The sequence below is a fragment of the Aquarana catesbeiana genome, linkage group LG02 (assembly GCF_042186555.1).
Source record: "Aquarana catesbeiana isolate 2022-GZ linkage group LG02, ASM4218655v1, whole genome shotgun sequence".
NCBI lineage: Eukaryota > Metazoa > Chordata > Amphibia > Anura > Ranidae > Aquarana > Aquarana catesbeiana.
The window spans coordinates 56458946-56477064 of NC_133325.1; the positions used below are offsets into that span (position 1 = coordinate 56458946).

Consider the following 18119-nt stretch of genomic DNA (forward strand, 5'->3'; position numbering starts at 1 on the left):
AGCAAGTGGATTGACTGCATCTTCTGAATTCATGGCCTTCGCCTACTGTCAGAAACCATGAATCAGACAGAGACAGAAGTGCAGTTAAATCACACTTGTTTAATAATAATAAAAAAAGGTAAACAGAGTAAGTGTAGCCAAAACATAGCGAGTTCAGGAACCGGAACGGATAGTCAGACAAGCCAAAACAGCAGGGAGCCAGAGATGAGCGTAGTAGAACAGCAAGCAGGATCTGGAGCCAGAAGGAATGTCAACCAAGCAAGTCTTTAACAGGAACACATCTCTTTAGAGATGTGACCAAGGCGAAGGCAGAGATCATCTGGACTGGACGGCTAAAGTAGGCAGGACTGACGAGCAGGATATCATCAACAGGTGAGTCACTGTGGGGAGATAGGGCCTGGCAATTAGCCGACAGCTGAGCGGCCAGCTTTGAGAAGGAAGGGCTGAGCCCAGCCCTGACAACGTCATTCTCACCAAGGCGAGAATGGTGGCAGGGTGCATGGCTGAATTAAATACACATTTTTAAATGTAAACAATCAAAAAAAATATATATATATTGGCGTGTTACGTTTGTACGGGGAAGATGGCAGGGAAGAACAGAACACTTTTAAAGTGAGGCCGACTATTGTACATATTTTCATTCAAGTCCCTTACCGGTTGTGAATACTTTATTGTACTTCAATCCATGAATCTGTGCAAATTTCTCAGACAGAAGAAAAACTGGACGTTGAACCAGGATGAACTTGTTGTTGCCAACATCTAATTTGTGTCTTGATAAAGTAAAAGTTCCCAGTCCAGGGATCTGCACCCCCTAAAATATAATCAGAAAACAAGAGAAAGAAATTAACATTTTTTCAGGCACCTCTCAGTTTTTAAGCAGTCTAAAGCTGGACGCTCAATAATGGTTGAGCCTTTCCTATTACAGTACTTTAAAGCGGAACTTCACCCGAAAGGGGAAAATCTGCCTTTCCACCTCCTCTATCACTTTTGGATACTTTTTTTGGGGGGGGTTGGAGCGGGTACCTGATTTTGACAGGTACACGCCCTTCTTTGCCCGTAGCCTTCTGGAACTCGTCACGGATCAGATGTGCCGCAGGGCTCCCTTGGGACTCAAAGCGCTGCAGCACATGTGCGCATGCACAGGGAATTGGAATGCAATTCTTGCCTAAGTATAAGACCCCTTTCACACTGCAGCACCATGCGGTTAGCGCTAAAGCACCGCTCGTTTTTTGTGGCGCTTCAGTGGTGTCTTAGCAGCGCTTGTTGGGCGCTAGCGGGCCGTTTTTTTAAGGTCCCTTGACAAAGTGACCTTAAAAAAAATGAAAAAAGGCCCGTTTTGCTGCGCTTAGAAAGCGTGTTTAAAGCCCTTTGAAGTGCTGCCCATTAATTTCAATGGGCAGGGGCGTTTTGGGAGTGCTATTCATAGCACTCCCAACCCGCCCCAAAGATGCTGCTTGCAGGACTTTTTCTAACGTCCCGCAAGCGCACCGCCCCAGTGTGAAAGCACACATTGCAGAGAATGGGAGGCAGTTTTCAGGCGCTTTACAGGCACTCTTTTTATCGCTAAAACACCTGAAAACTGCCTCGGTGTGAAAGGGGTCTAAGTGAGGAAGTGCTGCTTTACAGCACAAAAAACATCACCAGTTAAAAAAAAAAAGAAAAAAGTTATGTCTAACTGTAAAAGAGGGAGGGTGGAGGAGGCAGGGCAACTTATACTTTTGGACAGGGGTCTCCAAACTTTCTAAACAAAGGGCCAGTTTACTGTCCTCCAGACTTTACAGGGGCCGGACTGTGGCCACTGGGAGTAGAAATGATCCTGGTGTCAGTGGGAGTAAAAAATGCCTCTTTGGCATTAAAGGGAGAAATAGTGCCCCATCATTGGCATCAGTGGGAGAAGTAGTGCCCCATCATTGGTGTCAGTGGGAGGAATAGGGCCCCGTCATTGCTATCTGTGGGAGGAATAGTGCCCATCGTTGGCATCAGTTGAAGGGTGCTGCATCCTTGGTATCAGTGGCAGGAATAGTGCCCCATGATTGGTGTCAGTGGGAGGAATAGTGCCCCACTGTTGGTTACATAGTTACATAGTAGGTGAGGTTGAAAAAAGACACAAGTCCATCAAGTCCAACCTATGTGTGTGATTATGTGTCAGTATTACATTACATATCCCTGTATATTGCGGTCATTCAGGTGATTATCTAATAGTTTCTTGAAGCTATCAATGCTCCCCGCTGAGACCACCGCCTGTGGAAGGGAATTCCACATCCTTGCCGCTCTTACAGTAAAGAACCCTCTACGTAGTTTAAGGTTAAACCTCTTTTCTTCTAATTGTAATGAGTGGCCACGAGTCTTATTAAACTCTCTTCTGCGAAAAAGTTTTATCCCTATTGTGGGGTCACCAGTACAGTATTTGTAAATTGAAATCATATCCCCTCTCAAGCGTCTCTTCTCCAGAGAGAATAAGTTCAGTGCTCGCAACCTTTCCTCATAACTAAGATCCTCCAGACCCTTTATTAGCTTTGTTGCCCTTCTTTGTACTCGCTCCATTTCCAGTACGTCCCTCCTGAGGACTGGTGCCCAGAACTGGACAGCATACTCCAGGTGCGGCCGGACCAGAGTCTTGTAGAGCGGGAGAATTATTGTTTTATCTCTGCAGTTGATCCCCCTTTTAATGCATGCCAATATTCTGTTTGCTTTATTAACAGCAGCTTGGCATTGCATGCCATTGCTGAGCCTATCATCCACTAGGACCCCCAAGTCCTTTTCCATCCTAGATTCCCCCAGAGGTTCTCCCCCCAGTGTATAGATTGCATTCAGATTTTTGCCACCCAAATGCATTATTTTACATTTTTCTACATTGAACCTCATTTGCCATGTAGTCGCCCACCCCATTAATTTGTTCAGGTCTTTTTGCAAGATTTCCACATCCTGCGGAGAAGTTATTGCCCTGCTTAGCTTAGTATCGTCTGCAAATACAGAGATGGAACTGTTTATCCCATCCTCCAGGTCGTTTATGAACAAATTAAATAGGATTGGTCCCAGCACAGAACCCTGGGGGACCCCACTACCCACCCCTGACCATTCTGAGTACTCCCCATTTATCACCACCCTCTGAACACGCCCTTGTAGCCAGTTTTCAATCCATGTACTCACCCTATGGTCCATGCCAACGCACCTTATTTTGTACAGTAAACGTTTATGGGGAACTGTGTCAAATGCTTTTGCAAAATCCAGATACACCACGTCTACGGGCCTTCCTTTATCTAGATGGCAACTCACCTCCTCATAGAAGGTTAATAGATTGGTTTGGCAAGAACGATTCTTCATGAATCCATGCTGATTACTGCTAATGATATCATTCTTATTACTAAAATCTTGTATATAGTCCCTTATCATCCCCTCCAAGAGTTTACATACTATTGATGTTAGGCTAACTGGTCTGTAATTCCCAGGGATGTTTTTTGGGCCCTTTTTAAATATTGGTGCTACATTGGCTTTTCTCCAATCAGCTGGTACCATTCCAGTCAATAGACTGTCTGTAAAAATTAGGAACAACGGTCTGGCAATCACCTGACTGAGTTCCCTAAGTACCCTCGGATGCAAGCCATCTGGTCCCGGTGATTTATTAATGTTAAGTTTCTCAAGTCTAATTTTAATTCCGTCCTCTGTTAACCATGTAGGTGCTTCCTGTGTTGTGTCATGAGGATAAACACTGCAGTTTTGGTTACTGAAGCCCCCCGATTCACTCGTGAAGACTGAGGAGAAGAATAAATTCAATACCTCTGCCATCTCCCCATCCTTTGTAACCAGATGTCCTTCCTCATTCTTTATGGGGCCAATATGGTCTGTCCTCCCTTTTTTACTGTTAACATACTTAAAGAATTTCTTGGGATTTTTTTTGCTCTCCTCCGCTATGTGTCTTTCATGTTCTATCTTAGCCATCCTAATTGCACCCTTACATTTCTTATTGCATTCTTTATAAATTCTGAATGCTGTGGATGATCCCTCAACTTTGTATTTTTTGAAGGCCTTCTCCTTTGCTTTTATATGCATTTTTACATTGGAGTTAAGCCATCCAGGATGTTTGTTCGCTCTTTTAAATTTATTACCCAATGGGATACCTTGGCTAATGCCCTTATTTAATATGCTCTTAAAGCAAACCCATCTCTCCTCCGTATTCTTTGTTCCTAATATTTTATCCCAATTTATGCCTTTTAGCAAGGTTTGTAGTTTAGGGAAGTTGGCTCTTTTGAAATTCAGTGTCTTTGTGTTCCCTTCATGTCTCCTATTTGTGTGATTTATACTGAAACTAATTGACCTGTGATCGCTGTTACCTAAATTGCCCCGTATTTCCACATCTGTTATCAGGTCTGTATTGTTGGTAATCAGTGTCAGTGGGAACAATAGTGCCCCATTGTTGGTGTCAGTGGGAACAATAGTGCCCCATTGTTGGTGTCAGTGGGAACAATAGTGCCCATTGTTGGTGTAGTTGGGAACAATAGTGCTCCATTGTTGGTGTCAGTGGGAACAATAGTGCTCCATTGTTGGTGTCAGTGGAAACAATAGTGCCCCATTGTTGGTGTCAGTGGGAACAATAGTGCCCCACTGTTGGTGTCAGTGGGAACAATAGTGCCCCGTTGTTGGTGTCAGTGGGAACAATAGTGCCCCATTGTTGGTGTCAGTGGGAACAATAGTGTCCCATTGTTGGTGTCAGTGGGAACAATAGTGTCCCATTGTTGGTGTCAGTGGGAACAATAATGCCCCATTGTTGGTGTCAGTGGGAACAATGTTGCCCTATTGTTGGTGTCAGTGGGAACAATAGTGCCCCATTGTTGGTGTCAGTGGGAACAATGTTGCCCTATTGTTGGTGTCAGTGGGAACAATAGTGCCCCATTGTTGGTGTCAGTGGGAACAATAGTGCCCCATTGTTGGTGACAGTGGGAACAATAGTGCCCCATTGTTGGTGTCAGTGGGAACAATAGTGCCCCATTGTTGGTGTCAGTGGGAACAATAGTGCCCTATTGCTGGTATCAGTTTTAGGAATAGTGCCCCATTGTTGATGTCAGTAGCAGGAACACTGCCCTATTGTTGCTGTCAGTGGGAGGAACAGTGTCTTGTATCAGTGGAATGAAAAGTGCCCCAAGGGCCGGATAAAGGCAAGCAAAGGGCCGCACCTGGTCCTCGGGCCGCTGTTTGGAGATCCCTGCTTTAGGATAAAGGTCTGCTTGAAGGCTGGTTTTGTCAGTGAAGCCTCCAGTCTGCATTTAATCACTGCCATAACTGACATAGTGATCACTTGATCAGGAACCACTGTGATTGGTTACTGATCATTAGTGGGGATGGAAACTGTCAGTAGTAGCTGTAATTGAGAGTCAGCAGCCATGCAAAGTGTCAGCTGCTGACTCGAAAAGGGGGGAGTTGATGTTTCCCCAGCAAAGGGCTGTGAAACAATCACTAGTCTATCAAAATAGTTATGAAAAGAAAGAGAAGAACAATTTGGGACTTAAATGAAGCGGTGACCTGGTAAAGTCCGGTGTCTCCATCTGCCCCTTGTTGGGGGGCCTCTGATGCCACACTCCCATCATGCAGCTACATTTGTAAGTATTTCAGAGAGTGGGCTATCATAGTTAATTTTATTTTTATAATTTTTTTTCATATTTATCCCCCCTTTTTTTTCCTTGATAGGGTCACAATATAGAATTTTTTTCTATCATATTACATTACTCATCCAATCCACATGCATGCTCCCGAAGAGTGGATTAATCCACCAAATGCATAGAGCTACTATATGCTGTGTTTCTATTCATCATGTGTTTTAATTGATATTCTTTAGAATGTGTATTATGTGATATTAACTGTCTGCAATCATGTGGCAACTTGCTTTTATTATATGTACATGTATATATAGTAATTGTATTGGATATTGGATATTTATTCATGATTACCATTATGTACTATAATATTGACTTATACAATAAATTTGATCCTTTTACACTTACATGCTTCATTGAAAGTCCCACTTCCTTATCCCCCCTACTGTCAAAATAGTTAGACTACAGCAATTATACATATTGGTGTATTTAAATTACCTTTTGTTGAGACATCTGATGTTCAATAAACTCGGCAACACAAGCCCATATAGTGGACACATCTAAAATATCGACACAGACATCATTAGAAACATAGGAAAATAAGTATTTCTGGATCTTGTTATATTCCATACATATATTTTAATTAAATGATATCTACAGAAGTGCACTATGAGAGGTCTACTGCTTTTTTTTTACTGCTGATTCAGCTATGTTACACATGAAAGAAGATGAACGGAAATTTACTCATCATTTACTAAACAGGTCCACTTCGCAGGTGCTTCTGAGAACAATACTAGCATGCCCAACAATGGCAGCTAATGGACTTAATTATAAAGTGTTACATTTCTCCCTACTGAATCTTTTACTTATACACGGTCTCTTGATTACCTGGTAAAATAATATGGTGTTTCTCAGGACAATGCTCGTGTTTCTCACAGTGAAACAGCTTGTAAAGTGTAGTGCTATGTGGAGAAGCACAGCAGAAAAGAACCATCAATTAGGGCCTACTTACACTAGTGCACTGGGGCATGGCAACGCACCTGCTCTATGTGTGGTGGATTGCCGTGTCATTCATTGGTAACGGCATCCCAACGTATTGTACAGTAGCGTGCAAATGTACAACGCACTGCAAGACACCATATCGCCTGTGCTGGCCAGACTCAGCCCACAAGATGTCCATGCAGGCCATGTCATTTTACGTATGGAATGCTAATGAGTCGGACACTTTGTAACAATTGAAAATATAACTGACTTAGCAAACAACTGTATTGCAGAAGGGATTCATCAGTTATATGTCAGCTGCAGGACGGTCAACACATCCACAAGGAAGCGACCAAACACTTTAACCACCTCAATACCGGGCACTTTCACCGCCTTCCTGCTCAAGCCATTTTTCAGTTTTCAGCGCTGTCGCACTTTGAATGACAATTGCGCAGTCATGCTACACTGCACCCTAATGAAATTTTTATCATTTTTCCCCACAAATAGAGCTTTCTTTTGGTGGTATTTGATTACCTCTGCGGTTTTTATTTATTGCGCTATAAACAAAAGAAGAGGGACAAGTTTGAAAAAACACAATATTTTTTACTTTTTGCTATAATAAATATCCAATTTTTTTTTTTTGAACAAATTTTTTTATCCGCTTGCGCCGATATGTATTCTTCTACATATTTTTGGTAAAAAAAAAATCGCAATAAGCGTATATTGATTGGTTTGCGCAAAAGTTATAGCGTCTACAAAATAGGGGATAGATTTATAGCATTTTTATTTATTTTTTACTAGTAATGGCGGCGATCTGCGATTTTTATTGTGACTGCGATAATGCAGCGGACATATCGGACACTTTTGACACATTTTTGGGAACATTCACATTTATACAGCGATCCGTGCTATAAAAATGCACTGAATACTGTGTAAATGTGACTGGCAGGGAAGGGGTTAACACTAGGGGGTGATCGAGGGGTTAAATGTGTGTCCTAGGGAGGTGATTCTAACTGTGAGGGAGGAGACTGACTGGAGGAGGTGACCGATCGGTGTCCCTATGGACAAGGGACACACCATCGGTCTCCTCTCCTCTGACAGGATGTGGATCTGTGTGTTTACATACACAGATCCGCGGTCCCGCTCTGTCACCCGGCAATCGTGGGTGCCCGGCCAACATCGCGGCCGCCGGGCACGCACGTCGGGTCCTAAACAACGGGCACGCGCGTGCGCCCCCTAGTGGCTCAGGAGGGCGATCACGTCATATGACGTCCGCCCAGAACGAGAGCTGCCTCGTCCCGCAGTCATATGACAGTGGGCGGGCAGCTAGTGGTTAAAGAGTAAGTAAACTCTCCCACTCTGATGCTGCTTTTCATTTAGTCCATTATAATAAGTAATTATCAAACTATAGCCACTGTAATCCAGCCCAAATCGCATATTACTTACTGTTTAAAGAAACTTTAAAAAACTTGTTTCCAGGGGTAAGGCAGCGCCATCTTAGGTATTGTTTTCTGAGTCCACAGTAGAGTGTATTTCCGCCCTTACATTGAGCACTTCCTGTACTGTTAACCAAGCCTCCTTCTCAATCCAACGTTTCTATGGCAACCCTGTTTCACTGCTCATAGCTGACTTGTTTTATTTCATAGTATTTACTTTCGCCAATTATCTAGTGTTTGCCTGTGTCAGTCTTATCAGCTTCAGCTGATAAGGCTGCAGTAGTCCTGTCCAATGCCCAAGTTTACACTGCATGTGATGTCACATGGTCACATGGGGTGTAGTATGAAGCTCTGAGTGATTATGCAATCTCGTGGGATTTCAGAGTTGTACTGTAGGAAGATCTGATAACAGACAGATAAGTACACAGAGTGTGCCGTAAATCAGGGGAGATCTGGCATGCTCAGTGACGTCATTCTAAAGAACAAAAAAGGATTACAACGATACTAAGCAAGTAAGGAGATATCTACAAGCAGTGTTCATTAGGGTTTTTTATCTGATTTACATGGGACAAAGTTGTCGGGGAGAGTTTACACCCATTTTAAAGCAAGTATTAGATTTTTTTTCCATTATAGTTGTTTTAACCCAGTGGTTCTTAACCTTTTTTGAGTCACGAACCCCTTAAAGGGGGGTTCCGGCCACTATATATATTTTTTTTTAAAAGCCAGCAGCTACAAACGCTGTAGCTGTTGACTTTTAATAAGGACACTTACCTGTCCAGCGAGCTCGGCTGCCGGCGCCTCCATCTTAACGAAGGGAAGCAGGCAGTGGAGCCTTGCGGCTTGACTGCCTGTTTCCTACTGCGCATGCACGAGTCGCGCGGCGCTTTGTGAATGGCCCTGTTGCTTCCTGGGACACACACAGTTCCCAGAAGGCAACGGGGCCGCTCACCGAAGAGGAGGAAGCGCCGAGGAGTAGGAAGAGGCAGATTAGGAAGACTGCCCAGCAACAAGGGTTTCAGGTAAGTTACCCTGTTTCCCCGAAAATAAGACCTAGTGTGATTGACGGTGATGGCTGCAATATAAGCCCTACCCCCCAAATAAGCCCTAGTTAAAGTCCTTATAGGTCTTATTTTCAGGATAGGGCTTATTTTCGGGGAAACAGGGTAGGGCTTATTTGGGAGGTAGATCTTATATTGCAGCCATCGCTGACAATCACGCTAGGTCTTTTTTTTTTAAAATTTTTATGATTTTTGATGCTATTTTTTATTTTAGGGTGGCCCTCCACTTTAAAGACCCCTTTCACACTGAAGCACTCAAAAACTGCCCATAAGTTATAGAAGTTCTATAGATAAGTATAAATGTATAGGGTTGTTACCTCAGCAGGGGTATGCCCAGAGGCTGTATTATGTAACTTTTTTGTTTTATTTTTTAAGCAAACTCAATAAAAAGATTTAAAAAAAAAAAAAATGCCCATAAAACATCGGGTATTTTTGCTGTGCTTTTGCGGCGCTTTTGCGGTGTTAGCAGTCCCCTTTTTTTAAGGTCACGTGACCTTTAAAAAACAAAAAAACAAAAACAGTTTTGTGGCACTTTTGAAGCGCTTCCCATTTATTTCAATGGACAGGGGCATTTTTGAGGTGCTTTTTAAAGCGCTCCAAACATGCCCCAAAGATGCAGCTTGCAGGATTTTTGGCTCTGCCCCGCCGGCGCACCCCCCCCCCCCCCGAGTGTAAAATCTTCCATTGAAATTAATGGGAAGCAGTTTCCAGGTGCTATATTTAGCGCAAAAGTGCCTAAAAAGCACCTCAGTGTGAAAGGGGTCTAAGAATCTGATGAAAACTATGGACCCCTCCCCAAATATGATTACAGAAATTTAAGTGCTAAACATGGTACCAACAACAAGTCAAGAGACGCTTACCGGTTGGTGCTATAACCAGTGGTCATTTCTTTTAATGGGAAACCAGTGATTGGGAAGGGGGGCTGTATATTGAATGTAGATGTTATTTTTTTTATCTGACCCTGATAGACTTCACAAAACCCATCCATGGACCACTTATGCCGCGCACATACGACCGGTTTTGCCGTTGGAATAACCTCCGAAAGTTTCTCCGACAGAACTCCATTCAAGTGGTCTTGCCTACACACGACCAACTCAAAGTCCGACCAAAGTCCAACCGTCCAGAACACGGTGACGTACAACACTTACGACGGGACTAGAAAAAGGAAGTTCGGGACTAGAAAGGAAACAAGGGTTTACAACCCCTTTAAACCCTCATAGTAAAAAAAATGTTGATGGGCAGGGATTTTATAACCGTAGAGACCCTTGTGGTCCCTTCTGTTATAAATGCCTCTCCCGAACTGTCAACGCATGCGTGGATGAGACCACATTTATGTGTGCCATGGTGAAATGACTGCTACGCGCATAGAGGGCTGCGTTTGACAGCTAATAACATGCTAATATGTATCTCATTCTAGCACATTATGGCATAAACCTGCAGGGGTCCATTTAAAAGAGAGGTATGGGGCTCCCTGGGCAGAGAGTTGTTAACTGTCAGTCACCACTGTCTGCTGTGCTCCCTCCTCACTCACCGAAACACTGGGCTGTGGAGGGGGTGGGAGCGGCCAGCTCAGGCTCTTAAGCTGAGCCAGGTGCCGGTCCAAGCATGTGGGTGAGTCCCGAATTCATTGTCGCGATCTTGCCTCAGCTTGCACCAGCTCTGCGACATCAGCCGACAGCAGGCTTCAACCCGCTGTCTGCTAAAAACGGGTCACAGAAGTGCAAAATGAACTCCACTCCTGTGATCCATAGGAGAAGTACAGCCAAACGAGCTTTGACTGTACTTCTTTAAAAATACATTTTAATCAAATTTACTACTGTTTTAAAGAGGTTGTAAACCTCTCTGTGGAAGCTGTACCTATAGGGAAGCCTAGAATAAGGCTTACCTATAGCTACTGTAAATATCTCCTAAACGTGCGCCGTTTAGGAGATATTTACTGTGTTTTGCACCAATGAGGTCATCGGTGCATGCGCTGAGAAGAAAAGGCCCCCTGTGCGTGGAAGTGACGTCACGCGGCTCCAGCCACTGTTTACTGCGTCGATGATGTCATCGGCACATGTGCTCTGAAGGAACGGGCCGCCTGTGCCGTTTCTTCAGGTGAGTGTGCCGTAACCGGCGGTTCCTGCGTGCATGCGCGGGAGTGACGTTACGTGGCTCCGGCCAGTCACAGAGCCAGAGTCCGCGGCCCTGGAAGGAAGAGGGTGCAGCGGGGATGGCACAAGCTGCATTTGTAGGTAAGTGTTAAATAATGTATTATGCGATGCATACTAGCACATTATGCTTTTACTTTAAGTAAGCCTTACCGGCTGTATACAACACTTGTTGTGGATAAGTTTATGTTTAAATGCACCAGAACCACAATGTAATCCGGTTCCCATGGAAGAATGAAGAATGGCTGCTGGGATCTGCATGTTTGAATAGTCAATAAACAAACATGATACAAGGAGAAAGAATGAGTACTGAGTCCCCATACTGTATTAATGTCGCACGGAGCTTTTGTGCAGAAAATCCTTGTGCCGGTGCACAAATATATTTGCTTGTACATGTAAGCACAGAATACCTGTTTATGTAAAACTCCTGGCAACGGTGCAATCACTCAACCAAACGACCACACTGGGTAAGGCCAGCACTGGTCACTGAACCCTATGGGAGGCATAGCTTTAGTGGAAGACTGAGCACATACAAAGGCTTCCGAGCATTCCACGGTCCTTCGCTTTGTGACCTTTCTATTATTCACTGGCAGCTTTGTAGACCATTAAATGGTTGGGGTCAATTTTAATTTAACCACTTCACCTCCAGCAGATTTACCCCCTTCATGACCAGGCTATTTTTTGTGATACAGCACTACATTACTTTAACTGACAATTGCGCGGTCAATTGCGCGGTCATGCAACGCTGTACCCAAATAAAATTTACGTCCTTTTGTTCCCACAAATAGAGCTTTCTTTTGGTGGTATTTGATCACCTCTGCTGTTTTTATTTTTTGCACTATAAACAAAAAAAGAGCGACAATTTTGAAAGAAAAAATATATATTTTTTACTTACTGCTAAAAAAAAAATCTAATTTATTCATCAATTTAGGCCAATATGTATTCTGCTACATATTTTTGGTAAAACACAAATCCTAATAAGTCTATATTGATTGGTTTGCGCAAAATTTATAGTGTCTACAAACTATGGGATATATTTATGGAATTTTCATTTATTTATTTAATTTTTACTAGTAATGGTGGCGGTCAGCAACTTATACAGTAGTGGGACTGCGACATTGCGGCAGACAAATCAGACACTAAGTGACACTTTTTACACTTTTTTTGGGGACCAGTGACACTAATACAGTGATCAGTGCTAAAAATATGCACTGTACTAATGACACTGGCTGGGAAAGGGTTAACATCAGGGGCAATTAAAGGGTTAATTGTGTGCGTAACCTGTGCTTGGTAACAGAGTGGGAGGTGCTTGTACTATGGGACGGCAGGGATCCGTGTTCCTAAGTTGCAGAAACACAGGATCAATACCTTCCCTACGAATGGAACGGCAGCCTGCCTTGTTTACATAGGCAGACCGCCGTTCTGGTAGTGTCCTGAACGATCGTCAGGTCCTAGCGGACATCGAGTCCGCCAGACCCCCGGGGATAGGCTCTCGATGTGTCCAATCACAGGTGGAGCGAGTTGCCGCTTGGCGCGCATACGCGCCCCAGACCCGAAAGTGCAGGATCACGTACTAGGTATGTGATCCTGCCCAGGAGAGCCGCCTTGCCGCTGTGTATATATATATATATATATATATATATATATATATACATACATACATATATATATATATATATATATATATATATATATACAGTGGCTTGCGAAAGTATTCGGCCCCCTTGAACTTTTCAACCTTTTGCCACATTTCAGGCTTCAAACATAAAGATATAAAATTTTAATTTTTTGTGAAGAATCACCAACAAGTGGGACACAGTTGTGAAGTGGAACGAAATCTATTGGATATTTTAAACTTTTTTAGCAATTAAAAAACTGAAAAGTGGTGCGTGCAAAATTATTCGGCCCCTTTACTTTTAGTGCAGCAAACTCACTCCAGAAGTTCAGCGAGGATCTCTGAATGATCCAATGTTGTCCTAAATGACTGATGGTGATAAATAGAATCCACCTGTGTGTAATCAAGTCTCTGTATAAATGCACCTGCTCTGTGATAGTCTCAGAGTTCTGTTGAAAGCGCAGAGAGCATCATGAAGACCAAGGAACACACCAGGCAGGTCCGTAATACTGTTGTGGAGAAGTTTAAAGCCGGATTTGGATACAAAAAGATTTCCCAAGCTTTAAACATCCCAAGGAGCACTGTGCAAGCGATCATTTTGAAATGGAAGGAGTATCAGACCACTGCAAATCTACCAAGACCTGGCTATCCCTCTAAACTTTCAGCTCAGACAAGGAGAAGACTGATCAGAGATGCAGCCAAGAGGCCCATGATCACTCTGGATGAACTGCAGAGAACTACAGCTGAGGTGGGAGAGTCTGTCCATAGGACAACAATCAGTCGTACACTGCACAAATCTGGCCTTTATGGAAGAGTGGCAAGAAGAAAGCCATTTCTCAAAGATATCCATAAAAAGTCTTGTCTAAAGTTTGCCACAAGCCACCTGGGAGACACACCAAACATGTGGAAGAAGGTGCTCTGGTCCGATGAAACCAAAATCGAACTTTTTGGCCACAATGCAAAACGATATGTTTGGCGTAAAAGCAACACAGCTCATCACACTCAACACACCATCCCCACTGTCAAACATGGTGGTGGCAGCATCATGGTTTGGGCCTGCTTTTCTTCAGCAGGGACAGGGAAGATGGTTAAAATTGAGGGGAAGATGGATGCAGCCAAATACAGGACCATTCTGGATGAAAACCTGTTGGAGTCTGCAAAAGACCTGAAACTGGGACGGAGATTTATCTTCCAACAATGATCCCAAACATACAGCAAAATCTACAAAGGAATGGATCACAAATAAACGTATCCAGGTGTTAGAATGGCCAAGTCAAAGTCCAGACCTGAATCCAATCGAGAATCTGTGGAAAGAGCTGAAAACTGCTGTTCACAAACGCTCTCCATCCAACCTCACTGAGCTCGAGCTGTTTTGCAAGGAAGAATGGGCAAGAATTTCAGTCTCTCGATGTGCAAAACTGATAGAGACATACCCCAAGCGACTTGCAGCTGTAATCACAGCAAAAGGTGGCTCCACAAAGTATTAACGCAAGGGGGCCGAATAATTTTGCACGCCCCACATTTCATTTTTTTTATTAGTTAAAAAAGTTTCAAAAATCCAAAAGATTTCGTTCCACTTCACAATTGTGTCCCACTTGTTGATGATTCTTCACAAAAATACAAATTTTATATCTTTATGTTTGAAGCCTGAAATGTGGCAAAAGGTTGAAAAGTTCAAGGGGGCCGAATACTTTCGCAAGCCACTGGTATATGTATATATATATATATACACAGTAAATGGTCGACAAGCAGGTAAAATGTATGTAAAGGCATAACTTTTTGTTTAATAGAGCAATGAAGGATGCTGTGTGAGTCCCTGTAAGGCCCCTTTCACACTGGGGCGGTGGGGGCGTCGGCGGTACAACGCTATTTTTAGCGCTGCTGTACCGTCGTTCTTGCAGCGGTATTCGGCCGCTAGTGGTGCGGTTTTAACCCCCCGCTGGCGGCCGAAAAAGGGTTAAATACCTCGTACAGCGCGGCTATAGCCGCGGTATTACCGCGGTATAGCCGCGCTGTCCCATTGATTTCAATGGGCAGGAGCGGTGAAGGAGCGGTGAATACACCGCTCCTTCCCCGCTCCAAAGAAGCGGTTTGCAGGACTTTTTTCACCGTCCTGCCACCGCACCGCTTCAGTGTGAAAGCCCTCGGGCTTTCACACTGAACAAACAGCGGCGGCTGTTTAGGGGCAGTTTTCAGGCGGTATTTTTAGCGCAATACTGCCTGAAAACCGCCCCAGTGTGAAAGGGGTCTTAGGAAGAATGTTAGACCTCTTTCACACTGGGGCGGTTTTCAGGCGGTATTGCGTTAAAAATACCGCCTGAAAACCGCCCCTAAACAGCCGCCGCTGTTTGTTCAGTGTGAAAGCCCGAGGGCTTTCACACTGAAGCGGTGCGGTGGCAGGACGGTGAAAAAAGTCCTGGAAACCGCTTCTTTGGAGCGGGGAAGGAGCGGTGTAGTCACCGCTCCTGCCCATTGAAATCAATGGGACAGCGCGGCTATACCGCGGTAATACCGCGGCTATAGCCGCGCTGTACGAGGTTTTTAACCCTTTTTCGGCCGCCAGCGGGGGGTTAAAACCGCACCGCTAGCGGCCGAATACCGCTGCAAGAACGACGGTACAGCAGCGCTAAAAATAGCGCTGTTGTACCGCCGACGCCCCCACCGCCCCAGTGTGAAAGGGGCCTTAGGAAGAATTCCCGCCAGCAAAAGATTGAGAGCAGGTTCTCAATTTTTCGGTCGCAAAAAGTTCCTATCCGAAAATGCGATTGTCTGTACAAATTTCGACGCGCAAAATTCCTACGCTGGGAAACAATTAGACGCATGCTCGGAAGCATTGAACTTAATTTTCTCGGCTCGTCGTAGTGTTGTACGTCACCACGTTCTTGACGGTTGAAAGTTCAGAGAATTTTTGTGTGACCGTGTGTATGCAAGCCAAGCTTGAGCGGAATTCCGTTGGAAAAACCATCCAAACCAAGTTTTTTCCGACGGAAAATGCGCTTTTGTGTACGGGGCATAAGAGGAAATTTCTCTCAATTTAGAAGGATTTCCTCTTGCTTGCTGTTGCATCTGTAGAACAGGAAGTGAAAGAAAATCTCCGAAAAGGCATGCAAATTAGTGGCAGGTGTTCCATTCCCAGCTCTGTACAGAATGATGAAAATCATATTTGCTTAAAGTGTTACTAAACCCAAAACAGTAAAATCAGTCTGTATATGCAGTAAAGCATGCTTGTTATACTCACTGTGGGACCTAAGGGGTTAATCCTCTGCATTGTGTAAAAAGGCTGTTCGATCCAGTCTTCTCTGATCCTCCCCGTCTTTTATTGACCCCAATCTATCTGCTGATAGTACCATAGCCTTGGGGGCACTCTGCACATGCTCAGTTTGGTGTATATTGCTAAAGAGTTTTTTTTTTGTTGGAAGGGTGCATGTGATCAGCACTGTCCAGACAAGGGGTCAGGCAGATTCATAGGACAGTCAAAGGAGAATGAAAACCCCTCCTACAGGCTTTAACCAGACACTGATAGAAGTCACAAGATTATTATTTACTGCTGATGAGAAAAGGTATTTAGCAGTTTATATTTACTAAAATAATTGCATTTCCATGTTCTGTGTACTGCGGGAGACCAGATATAGTGAATGCAGGCTCCTGGGTTTAGTAACATTTAAGACATGCTTTAAAATAACTTAAATTACTTTAACTTTAAATATAACATTGAAAGTCCTCATGCACACAATGAATGAATGAATGCCCAAACACTTGACGCGCCTAAATGCCTTTGCAAAATGCTGCTTTATCTGCGTTTTTTGTTGCTGCTTTTCTCCTGCCCGGAGAAAAGGCATTCAGAGGAGCTGGACAAATGCCCAGTGTACATGGGGCCAAATAAGTGTGGTATTAGGAGAGAACAGAATGACAAAGAGATGAGTTTATCAGTCTGCTGCTTCTCCATTCACTGTCCAGTCACAGCCCGGGGGAGAGACAAGACCTGTAATGCCCCGTATGGAAAATGTCCGATCGGAGCGTGTTGTCGGATATTTCGACCGTGTGTGGGCTCCATCGGACATTTTCCATCGGATTTTCTGACACACAAAGTTGGAGAGCAGGAGATAAAATTTTCCGACAACAAAATCCGTTGTCGGAAATTCCGATCGTGTGTACACAAATCCGACGGACAAAGTGCCACGCATGCTCAGAATAAATAAAGAGATGAAAGCTATTGGCCACTGCCCCGTTTATAGTCCCGACGTACATGTTTTACGTCACCGCGTTTAAAACGATCGGATTTTCCGACAACTTTGTGTGACCGTGTGTATGCAAGACAAGTTTGAGCCAACATCCATCGGAAAAAATCCATGGATTTTGTTGTCGGAATGTCCGAACAAAGTCCGACCATGTGTACGGGGCATAAGTGTTATGTAGCTGTAGTAGTTAAAAGAAGCCAACAGCTCCCCCTACCAAATATTGATATGTTCCTGGGTGTATGTACAGGGGTCGCCATTGAGATCCAGCCCCCTGCTACAGGGGGCCCTTGAGGTCCCCCCTGTACGTGGGGATAGGAGAGCGGCGGTATGTAGAAGAACCGATTTCTCCATGCAGCCACTGAACCCGCCTCTCCTTCTCACAGACATTCAGCGGTTGCAGGAGGGAAATGGTGGGCACTGGCTTCTCCACATGCTGCTCCCGCCGCCTCCCTATGCCTGTCCTTCTGCCCCGGGGCTCCTGTGTCCTTCCCTAGCACCCCCTGCAGTGCTGCCCGGTTTCCCCCTCCCACCGGCTGCTGCAGGGGATACTGTCAGGATGGGGAGCGGGGAAGGGGTGGGTAAATGTGTCATTTACCCGCCCCTTCCTTGTTTTAATGAATAGAGTCGGTGATAGTTTTTTTTAAATGAATTCATAGCTGGGCATGGTAAACTGTGTTTACTATGCCTCAGTTTAGGAATGAACGGGAAGCTCTGTACAGAGCTATTCTTGTTCATTCATTCTGTGCAGCTGAGGCTGCAGAGAAAGGAACTGATGAATCTGTTGTCAGTCCCTTTCTCTGTCTCAAAAGTGAGACATTTGGGGTCTAGGGGTTTAGACCCCTGATATTCCACCAAAGACCCCCAATGGGGGGCCTAAAAAATATTCAAAAAAACTAATAAAAAAAAAAATTGAAAAAAAAAAAATGAAATGGTAATAAATTATAAAAAAAACTATTGACACCAGTGGCAGAACTATTAGGGTCGCAATCGCGACTGGGCTCTGGGGCTCCGCCACCGCAGGGGGACCCCAAGACGGCAGGAAGGTGTCCCACT

General features: G+C 44.3%; 1 protein-coding gene across 1 annotated transcript in view; it reads right to left on the minus strand.

Annotated features, from left to right (window-relative positions):
* The window catches only part of CCDC81 (coiled-coil domain containing 81), a 91695-nt gene that overhangs the window by 46519 nt on the left and 27057 nt on the right, over positions 1-18119 (minus strand). Inside the window, exons 3-4 of the mRNA XM_073612946.1 lie at positions 6087-6148; positions 655-811 (exon numbers count right to left, since the gene is read on the minus strand). Coding sequence (XP_073469047.1) covers positions 655-811; positions 6087-6148 — 219 coding nt within the window. The remainder of the gene's footprint in view (positions 1-654; positions 812-6086; positions 6149-18119) is intronic.